At 46.9% G+C, this 12,776-nt stretch overlaps 1 protein-coding gene across 1 annotated transcript in view; it reads left to right on the forward strand.

Annotated features, from left to right (window-relative positions):
- The window catches only part of LOC120874267 (teneurin-4), a 327,401-nt gene that overhangs the window by 268,034 nt on the left and 46,591 nt on the right, over positions 1-12,776 (forward strand). Inside the window, exons 19-20 of the mRNA XM_040255609.1 lie at positions 5,921-6,153; positions 10,373-10,527. Coding sequence (XP_040111543.1) covers positions 5,921-6,153; positions 10,373-10,527 — 388 coding nt within the window. The remainder of the gene's footprint in view (positions 1-5,920; positions 6,154-10,372; positions 10,528-12,776) is intronic.

Genomic DNA, 12,776 nt, shown 5'->3' on the forward strand with positions numbered 1-12,776 from the left:
CTAACTGAGCATTAGTTTCTAATTTGAAGATAATAAAATGTCCCTTGGAGATTGTTATATGGGATACAGAGGATATTTATAAAGTATCTAGCATTGTGCCAGGCACTCTAATGAGTTATTATTTTTATTATTGTTATTGTTACTATTATTATCATCATCATAACAATTAGATGATGATGATTATGTCGCTGTCTATCCTGAAAAGGAATTCAGTCTTCTTACAACCAAAGACACATGTATTAAAATAAATTAAATAGAATTTGGGAACAAAAGAAAAAAGGAGAAAAACATATATGTGATTACACATCAGATAGGACTCTGAGCTTCCTAGCAGTCAGATTAAACAGAGAAGCATAATCGTTTTCAGGGTTTATGTTACCAGAAATGGGAAAATATGCCCCCTTCTCAGAGGAGCAGTATTTTTCCTGACACTGAAATAGAATAGAGATATCCAAAGAACTTAGTACAGATGTTACTGAACTATGAACTATATGTGCCCTCAAGTTCAGTTTTTTAGCAAACACGGTACATTTCATATGAAGATCTTGGATAGAACCCTAGCACTTCCCATTAAAACCTCTAGTCAGTGGTGGTGACTGCCTGGGCCACAGCTAGGAGATGGGGGGACCTAGCTGGCAAGAGTCAGAAGCCAGGGTGCTCGTCCAGCTTTGCTGTGCATTCGTGTGGCCTTAGGCTGGTCACACAGCTTTTCTAGTTTCCAATGGCATCATCTATAAATTGAGAGTCGTGATTTTGGTACCTCTTGTTTGTGCAATTTAGTGATCTTTTGATGTACCCATGGTATGATTTCAGAGCTGGCTCCCTGCCCTCTCTCAATTCATTGTTTTCTCAGGTGCTAAAACCTATTTTGAAAGTGAACCAAAGTAGAAGAGAAAAATGGAATTACTTTCTGCCTTCCAGTTTTCTAAGGACAGTCAGGAGGGAGAAGACCTGGGCTCCAGCTCTGATTTCAACTGGCACCTGGATACTGGCAAATCCCTCCCTCTCTCAGAGCTTTAATGTTCCCATCAGTAAATGCCAGAAATGGAATAAAGAAATTCTGAAATTCCGTCCTCTTAGTCAATTAGCATTTACTGTTCCAGCTGCTCCGAGGAACTAGAGGCTCAGGCTAGGACTCAGCCTATGTGGGTGTGTCTCTCTCTCTCTTTTGCCTTTACAACCTTAATTCAGCCCACCACACTGGGCATGCTCAGCATAGAGACCCCCAGTCCCCTGGGCATTGTCCTCCTTGCCTTCCTTGAGGGATTAAGGGTCCTCACCTCCTCCCAGATCTCTCCTCTAGGGTCATGGAGGAATGTTTGAAGTCTGTTATTCAGAAGTACATCTGAACTCAAATCTCTGTCAAACTCAGCTACACATACTATGTTAACTCAAAGAGATTCCTTAGTTGCCTCAGAAAATAGGTTAGACAGACAGTATTAAGTATGACATACTGGTGTTTTTCATTGTGCAGTAACATAAACGTTCTGGAGGTTTCTCAAGGTGACCAGCTGCCATTAACTGGGCATTTTTATTTTTTAATGGAGCAGGCACTATCCTCAAAGGTTTACAACCTTCATACAATTTCATCCTCAAAGTAGCCCTTGGAAGTAGTTATGATTATCCCTATTTCTCAGATGACAAATAATTGAGGCTCAAAGTAATAATTTGCCCAAGGTCACCTATCACGTGGGTGATGGGGCTGGTATTTGAACCCCTGTCTGTGTGGTTCCAGTGCTCAAGCTCTTTCTACTAGTTCCAAGAACCAGTGGATCAAGGTCTGCCAAGGCTGCTACCTGATGTGGTCAAAGGACACCCCTTTGCACAAAGCAGGTCTTATTCTGAAGGAGAGGGAAAATCCCCACTCAGAACAGGGGATGGGTTGCCTTTGGTGCCAAGAGACTCCTGGGCTCACAGCTCCTACTAGGAAACTCCCCACATTGTCGAGATAGAGGTCAGAGTGAGGCCCACTGCAGCTCATTTACTCCAGGATTAAAACCTTATAGCCCTGAAGATTTTGCATAATTTCCAGAGGCACCGGGGTTGTGTTTAAGGAAGTGGGAAAGAATGCAGGTCCTCAGGAACTCCTGCGCAAACTCTGGCAGTGGCAGTGGAACTGTGAGCCCGCTCTGTGCCCAGCCCTGCCCAGGATACTGCGGATCAGAACTGGATCAGACAGGGTCCCTGTCCACAGCACCAGGCCTGGGGGCTCAGCAGTAGGCCATGTCCCGTCTCTCACATCTATGGTTTGCAAAGTATTCTAAGGAAGGCCCCACTCCTCCAAGTACAGATAAGCAACATCGGCATCCTCTGAGAACTCGTTAGAAGCGCAGACTCTTGGACCACACCTAGAACTGCAAAGCTGAAATCTTCATTTTAACATGATTCATGAGCACGTCAAAGTCTGAAAAGCTCTGCTCTAAAGGCATGGTTTCCAAAGCCAGCTGGGCCTCAGGAGCAACCAAGTGGTCTTCAAGGGACAGATACCCAGGCCCTTCAGATGTGATGGGTGAGGGTTTTTAAAAAACAGAAAAGTTTTCCAGGTGAATCTGATATGCAGCCGTGTTGAGAACCATTACCCTACGATCCTTAGCAGTGGGTATTTCCTGTCTGTAATCCCAAAGAAGCCAATAGACATTTACTCACGGATTCATAAAGTTAGCAGGCCTTTCTGGAACACTGACTCTGAACCAGCTCGGGGCTAAGCACCAGGAACTTGAAGCCTGGCCCTGCCCCTAAAGAGTCCAAGATGTCCTTGAGGAATCAGACAGCCAAGCAGAAAAGGGTCTTAAGGTGCTGGAGTTACTGAAAGTATAATGTGCTGAGAGTCTGGTGGAGACACAACAGAAGGAGGGGCAAGCAGGGACCCCAGAATCTGGGAGAGGTGGGTATTCCAGAGGAGGTGATGCTGGAGCTAAGTCCTAAGAGATGAGCAGGTGCCCTGGGCGAGGAAGGCAGAGGAGCTTCCTAGGCCCTGAGGAGCAGCACGGGGACGTAGAGCAAACAGACTCTGGCATCCAGCAGATCAGAGATAAACACCATCCTGCCACTTAGCACTTTCTGTCCCTGCTCAAGTTTCCGGGTTCTAAACATCTCTCATCTCAGGTTTCTAAAGCAGTTTTTTTTTTTTTTTTTTAAATAAGCACCTGCCTTCCATGGTATTTGTGATGAAAAGGAGGTGGTGCATATAAAAGGCTGGCACCATGTCTGGGACAAACTGGCGCCCAGAGGTGGCGGCCAATGCTTCCACACCAGCAGCCTGCTCATCCACAGCTCTGCCCCCAGGACTGGGGGTGCAGCTCCTGGGAGAGGTCGAGGTGCCGCTCCCAGTGCAAGTGGCCCAAGGAAGAAGTGAGTGGAAGATTGTCCAACAGCTCTGCCACCTGGAAAGGGCCGTTGAGCTATTGAGCTGGATCATTTCATTTGATCCTGATGATAAGCCTGTGAGCAGAGCAGGGCAGGGATGCCAGCATCTGAGGCTGAGGAGCCTACTGCTGGAAACTTTTAGGTGGCTTGTCCAAACTAGAACCCACATTCTCTCGGTTCAAAACTAGTGCTCTTTCCCTTACGGTTAGCTGATGAAACCCCAGCCTCAAATTTGTTCTGGGGCAGAAAAGAGGGGGCCGCTGAACAGTCTGCCAAATGCCACCCTCTTCTGGAATTCACCGATCTGAGAAACATCACCTAAGTGGCACTTCTCTGGGTTGATGTGAGCCAAAATCTTGGGATGGGGGCGCCTACTCTCAGTGGACAGGGGCCCCACCATATTCCTCAAAGACCCAGTTTCTGCCTTGATGAATAGCACCTGTTTGTTATGGGTGATATGAAAAGAAATTGACCTCCAGCCATCATCAAGAATCAGAAAGCTCAAGGCTGCCCCAGCATTGCAGAGTAGGATCTAAGGTCAGTACATTTTATTTAGCCAGAATCAGTGTCATCTGGGAAAATTAAATCTGTCACTTGTTATAGGGAAAGTCACAGGGGACATGTCTAGCTAAATAGGACATCTCTCCAGTTACCACCGCTCCTAAGAGAGAAGTTACAAGAAAGCTAAGTAATTTGATTGAAAATACTGTTTAAATAAACTAAAAATGGAGATCTCATGCACTTAATGCCTGCTGTGGGCTAGAAAAGCATCAAGCTGAACATTGGAAACACAGAAAAGAATAAAATCCCATCTCTTCCCATCAAGTAGTGACAGGACTGGGGAGACAGAGTGGAAAGTGAAAGTGTTATCCGCTGTTATGTTGGACTCTTTGCAACACAAAGAGTTTCAGGCTGATTCTTTACCACCTGAGCCCCCAGGGAAGACTTTTGGAGACAGACACATAAGTAAATAGCCAGAGCATTACGTCCAGTGTCCTGTAACCCAGATATGATAAGATAATCTCAGTGCATAGGGAAGAAAGGCTGGAGGAGGTTTGACAGAAAAGGTACCGTTTGCGCTGACACCTGAAGAATGGATAGCAGTTCAGCAGGCTGAGAACTGGAGGATACAGGATGGTCCCCCGAGCAGAAACCACAGGTGCAAAGAGGCGTCAAGACATGTTTGAGGGACAAGTTGTCAGGAAGGCTGATGACAATTGGTGAGGGAATGGCCTAGACTGGGAAGAAACTGTAAATCATTACTACATGATAGCAAAATTCAGCTTAATAAGAGATACCTACTCTTAGTCCTCTCCAAAGGTAAAAACAGACATAATGACTAGTAATTAAAATAATAATTATGATTACCAAGTGCCTACTGTGGGCTTCCCTGGTGGCTCAAATGGTTAAGAATCTGCCTGCAATGCGGGAGACCTGGGTTGGATCCCTGGGTTGGGAAGATGCCCTGGAGGAAGGCATGGCAACCCACTCCAGTATTCTTGCCTGGAGAATCCCCTTGGACAGAGGAGCCTGGCGGGCTGCAGTCCAGATGGTCACAAAGAGCCGGACCCGGCTGAGTGATTACGCACAGCACACACAGCATTCTGTGCCATGCACTATGCTGAGTAGTTTTCATATAATTTATATAACACTCTATTTAATGTTCCCACTATACCAGCAAGGTTCACACACCCATTTTGCAGATGAAGAAAACTTGAGGCTCAGGAGACCCGGTCCGTTGCCCAGGTTTCAGAACCACAAAATGACAGAGCTAGACATGGAACCCGGACTGATCTGAACCCAGACCTGCGCAATTTTTCCTGCCCTGTGCCTGGAGATGCGGCCTCGTCTCCGTCATCTCTCTGTACAGCCCCCACCTAGCTTCACATCTGTCATCTAGCTTCACACCCCCACCTAGCTTCACATCTGTCAGCGCATCCTGCTCTTTGTGGCTGCTTTGCAGAAACAAAACTATCACCAGCACAGCTCCCATTTCTTCTTCCTTGGCTGTTGCTGCCAATCACAGACTAACCGTGTGGCTCATTTGGGTCTGGCTGCAGGACGGAGACTAGTGGGCCCCTGATAAGTGTAACAGGAGGGTCAAAAGAAGACGCCGTTGACACTGGCTGCGGCCCAGTCTGGCTGGGACCTTAGCAGTCAGTCCCAAGGTGGGGGTGGAGCTGCTGTAAAAGCTGCATGGGGGAAGAGCTTGTGTGTTGTTTTGTTTCGTTTTGAAGTGTTTTTAAAAGTCAGATCCTTTCGTGTCTCTGGTCTGGATTTACAGACCACCTCTGGTCAGCCTCAACGGATAATCTTTTTAAAGAAAACACAGGCATCGCACTGTTGGCTGGGCATGACAGTCATCAACCAGAAGCTCTTGCATTCATAGTTGGGTGAGAAGCAAAGGCCAACCACAGAGGTCAGGAAAATTGGGGAATCATCACCCCAAAGAGGGACATTGTCTCCTCTTTGGCTTAATCTCAAGTTCTGTATCTCTGGCTGCCTGTCAGGAAAGAAGAAAGTGCTCACCAGCTGGTGTGTCCTTGTTTTCCAGTCACAGCCCAGCACACAAATACTACCTGGCCACAGACCCCATGAGTGGGGCCGTCTTCCTCTCGGACACCACCAGCCGGCGGGTCTTCAAGATCAAGTCCACGGTGGTGGTAAAGGACCTTGTCAAGAACTCTGAGGTGGTGGCGGGGACAGGTGACCAGTGCCTCCCCTTCGATGACACTCGCTGTGGAGATGGTGGAAAAGCCACGGAAGCCACACTTACCAACCCCAGGGGTAAGGCTTGGCTTTCAAAACTCTCTCAGTAACATTCGTACGGGTAGTTCCACTTCCAAAAGGTAAACCTGTTTATCATTGCAAAAGAGTTGGAAAATGCTAAGAACTCTACAGAGGAAAGTTTAAGCTGTCATAATTCCACCTACCAGAAATATTCCCAGTTAATATTTGCTATCTTTCCCCCTAGCCTTTTTTCTAAGTGTTTGTGTGTATCTAATGCTCACCAGAAACAAACCAAATTAAGTCACATTAAACAAGTTGTTTTAGTAACCTACTTTTTTCCTAAGTGATATATCACAAATATTTCTCCATGTCACTAGAGTCTTCTATGAATTTGCTTTTAATGGCTATATAGTATTCCACCAAATGGATGTCCCATTATTTATCAGTCCCCTCCTGTTGGATATATATGCTGCCTTTCATATCATTGTTTGATAAAAAAAAAAAGTAGTATATCATCTTTGCACATGTTCATGTCCTATAGGATGGGTTAACTCTGAAGTTTCAATTTTTAGTCCTTCCAAAAATTCGACCTCTTCACACCCACACTTACTTTCCATTCACTTATTCAGCAAGTATTTGCTGAGTATGCAGTGTACTGTGTATGCACAGATAAGTTCATTTTTGCAGAAAAATAAGACTTGAATGTGAATCACAGAGATGGGAGAAGGGGAGAAGTGCTCCCTGAGGTACAAGGAGAGAGAACTGCGCATTGAGAGTCCAGAGCCAAGGGAGGCCCCTGTGCCCAGGAGACTGGAAGGCTTTTTGGAGAAGCCATCGTTGTCAGCAGACGTCCGTCAGCACGTGTTCACCATGCTGCAGGCCGTAAAGCCAATGACCTATGGTGTCTAAGCCACAGGGTCCTTGTCAGTAAAACAGGAGTAATAATATCTTCTGTGTCTACCTCCTAGACTTGTGCTGAGAGTCAAAATTAATATGTTTCATAGAATGGCCTATAAAAATGTCGTAAGCGATAGTTTTCTTAAGTAGTGCCAGATATCAGGGCTTGGTTTCAAATGCAAACTGTAGACTTGTGAAGTCAGGCAGTCCTGTATTTACCTTCAGACAGTGCTACCTGATGGGAATCCCTGGTGGCTCAGCTGTTAAGAATCTGCCTGCAACGCAGGAGATGCGGGTTTGACTCCCGAGTTGGGAAGATGCCCTGGAGAAGGCAATGGCACCCCACTCCAGTACTCTTGCCTGGGAAATCCCATGGATGAAGGAGCCTGGAGGGCTGCAGTCCATGGGGTCGCGAAGAGTCAGACACGATTTAGCAACGAAACCACCACCACTATGCCATTGCCGCCTAATGGCTGTGTGGCTTTGGGTGAGTTGTTTACCCTCCCTGAGCCCCATTTTTCTCCTCTAAATAGAAATACACTGTACAGTTGTAGTCCAGATTAACTGTTATCAGGAATGTAAATACTTGCTTAGGACAGTGGTACCAGGCACATGATAAATATCTCATAAATGGTAATTCCTATTCCTGTTATATTGTATGTACAGAATATCATGTATCATTACTTATATGTCTCTACCACATACCTGAAGTGATCAGGTAGTAACTCCATGGGGTAAAGTCTGTGACACTTGTGGTTAATCTCCTTCTGAATTACGATTTCCTAATACTGAGAGAGTAGCCTGGAGTGGAAAGAGCACTAGGCTTGAATTCAGGGAGCCTGCAGTATGATTTTTCTCTGCAGCTCCCGGCTCTGGAACCTCCCCTTGTGGGCCTCAGTTTTCCTTTAGTAAATGTGCAGATTGGGCTAAATGGTCTGTGAGAGCCCTTTTGGTGGCAATGTTCTATTCTCTTAAAATTAAAACAGTTTTTTTTCTGAGAATTTTTATTCTCTCAAGATCTTTTCTCATTTGCTCCACACACATGTGTTCTCCACCTTCCACTCTTACACACACACAGACACACACAGACACACACAGACACACACACAGACACACACAGACACAGACACACAGACACACACACACACAGACACACACACACACGCACGCACGCACACACACACACACACGCGCGCACACACACACACACACACGTAGTGACAGGGAAATTGCCCCAAAGCCTGTGATTAACCCAGATAGAAATGACAAGGGTGCCAGGATGTGCAGACACTGTGCAACAGCGAGGAGAAAAGATGTCCATCTATTTAGCACAACAAAAGGAGACAAAAATGAAGTCATTAATCAGGGCACACATCACTCCTATTAGCCTGTGCAGCCAGCTTTGTAAACAAGAAACCCAGTTGTTCCTGGAGCATTCATCAGTCCTATAGCAGATGGAGGAGAAAGACCAAGCACAGCCACACAGACAGGAAAGTGCCTGTCTTAAGCGCCTGTGCTTAAAGAATGAAATTAGTTTATATTCTAAGCAGGGACAGAAGAAGGACGTCCCCCGCTTTAAGGCTGCCAGCCCGCCACGTGAAATCACTGTTCAGCCCTGAACAGCCTAAGGCAGTGGGCAGGAGGAAGCCCAGCTCCCGTGGATGTTCATCACGCAGAGGCCCTTGGCTGTCTTAACCCCACCCTCCTGACCGGTCATAGACCTGTGGGCCCTTGAGAGCAAGCCCAGGGTGGATTTCATGTTCTCATAATTCTAAATCATTACAATAATCAAGGGCTAACTATCACAGATCAGATGTTATTACCCACATTTTATCCATGAAAACACTGAGACTTGGAAGTGAAGTGACTACCCCAAGGTTATATAACTGGGAGGCTTTTTAACTTTAAACATCTCCACCTCTGTGAAGCTTTTTCTGACTCCTTCTTTCGGTTCCTGCCCCAGAGAAAACAGGATGAAACTGACCAGAATCTCCTTTATTTCCCCATGAACCGCTGTGGCTCCTGTCGCCCCCTGGGTCCAAAGTCATTCCTGTGCCCCCTCAGCTAGACCATGCGTTCCTCAGGGGCACACCCTGTCTGTCTCTCGGCCCCAGGACCCCTCAGCGGTTCACACTTCTATAGCGTGTGTCTGACTCCTGTGATTCTAGATCTGGGGTGTCAGTATCACCCGTGAGCCTTGGTCCTAGTCCCAGCCACCCTGTGAATTATTAATGGTATTTCTGGGAGGGAGACCAAGCAGATGCATGTGTATAAATACAGGTATTTAAAGATTCTTCAGGTGATTCTTATCCATATCACTGGTTAAGAAGTCCTCACTTACTAGAGTGGTTCTCAAACTTTGATTTGTATCTTTTTACATCATTATCACCCAGGACACTGGTCAAAAATACAGGTAGATGTTCAGGCTGCCCTTGAGAGTTTGTGAACCGGGTACCTGGGGGAGTGGTGCATTTTAGCTAGCTCCCAGGCGATTGTCATACACATCCAAAAGTGAGAAATATAGATCTAGACCAATCTTTTCATCTCATAGCTAAGAAAACAAATGCAAGGACATCCAGTGACTTGCCCAAGGTCACACAGGTGGCCCTGGAGAAAGTCAGCAGGTGGGAGAGTCTAGCAAATGGAGGGAAGGAATGGTGAATAATTCATTGTGCCTTTTTTAGACATTAAATTCACCAATATTCCCTACACAAACCCAAAGCATTCTTTTTTAGGCTCTATAATTCTAAAATAACCAACGAAACTAAAATAGTAATAGAGAACTCCCTGGCGGTCCAGTGGTTAGGACTCCACACTTCCACTGCAGGGAGCCTGGTTCAATCCCTGGTCAGGGAACTAACATCCCTCAAGCTGCATGGTGTGGCCAAAGAAATTAAAAATTAGCATAGAATAACATCAAATAGTAATAGACTAGAAAAGCGTGAGGGATGATTGTCCTGGAAGAAAAGAAAAATTACTGCCATCAAGGGGATTTGACGATTATAATTTCAGGTCTTCAGAAGTAGGTTAATTTACATAGTCTACCATTTTTTCATTGAAAATGTTCCTCCTTGCCACTGCCTCTAGTGCTTAACCCCTGGCAGTTATGAGTCCAGGTTTTGTTTGTGACTGAGATGATCGGTAAATATCTCCAGAGGCAGCAAGGCAAAACAACCAGAGGCCTGGAGAATCTGAAGACCTGGGTGCTGATCCCCTCTGTACAAGCCCTTGGGCAGCTGTCTTCAGAGAGGGGGTGATGAATGTCATGGGGAAGATCTAATCATAGAGGAGATGTGCCCATCACCCTGCACATTTCCATGTATGCGGTTTGTTAACCACCTCTAAGGCTGAACGTCCTGTTTGGGCTTCTCCACCCCAGGCATCACAGTGGACAAGTCGGGGCTGATCTATTTCGTGGATGGCACCATGATCAGACGCATTGATCAGAACGGGGTCATCTCCACCCTGCTGGGCTCCAACGATCTCAGCTCGGCCCGGCCCCTGAGCTGTGACTCTGTGATGGATATCTCTCAGGTAAGGAGAAGGTTTTGTCTGCTGGGGCCCTGGGTCGGCATGCTTGTCCTCTCATGGGCACCCGGCTTGACTGCTGGCTATTCGTCTTTGTATTGCACAAGGCTTGTAAGCACACTCTTGGTGCACGGCCTCTTAAGAGCACTAACGACACACAGATGAGTCCAGCACAGTGTGGGGCTCTGGAAGGTTGCCATCAGAGGTGACAAGTGGGTGACACAGGAAGACTCGGAGGACTGAAGAAATCTGCCCCATGTAGCCCTCAAAGCCAGGAGAGCTCATACAGTGTAAATTTAAATCCGTAACCTCATGAGTGCACAGATACTTGAACATTGCCCATTCTCCCTCTAGGCTGTAAGCTACGTGAGGACAGGAATTCTGTCCCTCTTTTCCTCTGCTGTAACCAGGGTGCCTGGTACACAGGAGCACACCCAATACTTGTTTGTTGATTAATTCATTAGTGGATTGATTGAGTCCCAGCTTTGCCACTCACCAGCTGTATAACTTTAGACAAGTTGCTGAGGTCCTCTGAGCCTTGCTTTTCATATCTCTAAAATAGAAGTAATTGATGTTGTCCTGGCAGGATTGCCTTGAGAATATGGAAACGATGTATGCTAGAGCTCCGAGCACCACTCAGCGCTCTGGAGGTGATCAGTAAACAGAAATTCTAGTCCTATTTTCACAGAGGAGGTGACTTTGTGCTAGCTGGTGAAGGTTGAATAGGCGTTTGTTGGGTGACAGGGAGAAAGGAGACATTTCACACAATGGAAACTGCATGTGCAATAGTACAAAGATGTTAGTGGGCCAGAAACATTCAAGGAACATTGGAAGATTGGACACCGAACATAGGGTTCGTAGCAGGAAGTAGCAGGAGTTAGAGCTGGAGGTGTGCTTTGGAGCCAGTTAGGAAAGGACTTACCTTACCATACCAGGGTTTGAACATTAGCGAGTGCGCTCCAGGAGCCCCGTGTAGACCCAATAGAGACACGAGGTTCTGGCTGCGGTTCAGCGTGTCCCTGGTTTGGCCTACAGTGACTTGAGAAAGGATGTGTCCTTTATTGCTCAATCCTTTAGTAGAACCTGGCTGGTGCTGAATCAGTGAATATCCATCTTGTCAAGATTAGCAAAGCCAGAGATATAAGGAGGTTCAAATCGCATTCAATTTCGAGTTGGTGTTAGCAATGGGCACACTTGGCTTTTAAACACCCTCGCTTCTAGGGGAGCCTGCATACAGGCCCTTTGCCACTCACTGCCAACCTGCTGCCTGGGTTCAACAGGTGATGGAGGCTGGGAGGCTTCCCAGCTTGTGCCCACCCCTGCTCCCAGCCTGTCACCAAGCCCCTTCCCTGGACCTCAGGGCTGCTGCCGGCCATCCCGCAGCTGCCTGCTTCCCTGTCTGGTGCTGGTGTGGTTTCCCTCTGCACCAGCTACTGATTGTTATGCTCCCGAGTGGGAATCTGTTCTCTGCCACCCGCCCTTCCAATTGGCAGGCTTCCCCTTGCTTGCTCGAGGGTTTCCCTCTCTGGTCTGTAAGCAAGCTTGATTTACCCCGTCAGGAAGCGGCCACAGCCTGAGGATGTTACGTCGAAGTCTCTTCAGTTCTCCAAATGGGCCCTCCACCAGCCAGCACAGGGTGTCAAAAAATTTCAATCTACATGTTGGAAAATTGTGTAGCTTTAGCTGGAGGTACTGCCAAGCACCCAGATCAAAGGCTTGGAAGACAACTGGCATATTGTGGAGGCGGGAAAAAAAAATCCACACTTAAATTCAGAAATCCTGGACTGAAATCTCCATGCCCCTGGTCCTCACCACCCTCATCCGAAATCAAAGCACAGGATTCTTTTTACCGCACTCTCTGGCATAGCGATAAACTCTTATACATGCATATGGGAAGGGGCCTGGCTTTCATCCTCAGAGCTTCCTCTATCACAAACACGCAGCTGCTTTGCTGTGTGGAGCAGGGAGGTGAGGCAGAGAAATGAGAAACCGCTTAGAGGTAAGAATGCAAAGGGGAGAACCAAGGAGCTCGCTCAGACTGAAGACCAGGAAGGAGGAGAAAATAGAGAGAGGCAGAGAGTAGAGACGTAATGGGGCATGCTGCCATCTGTCCGGAGCATCCATTCAGAACCAGGCATAAGTTCTCAACTCTGCAGCCTGCGGTCACCGCAGACACTGAGTATCGCCCTGTCCGTAGTCCAAAATGATTTCCTGAGAACGTACTGTGTGTAGGCACTCTTACAAATGGGCACACA

The sequence above is a fragment of the Oryx dammah genome, unplaced genomic scaffold (assembly GCF_014754425.2).
Source record: "Oryx dammah isolate SB20612 unplaced genomic scaffold, SCBI_Odam_1.1 HiC_scaffold_15, whole genome shotgun sequence".
Lineage (NCBI taxonomy): Eukaryota > Metazoa > Chordata > Mammalia > Artiodactyla > Bovidae > Oryx > Oryx dammah.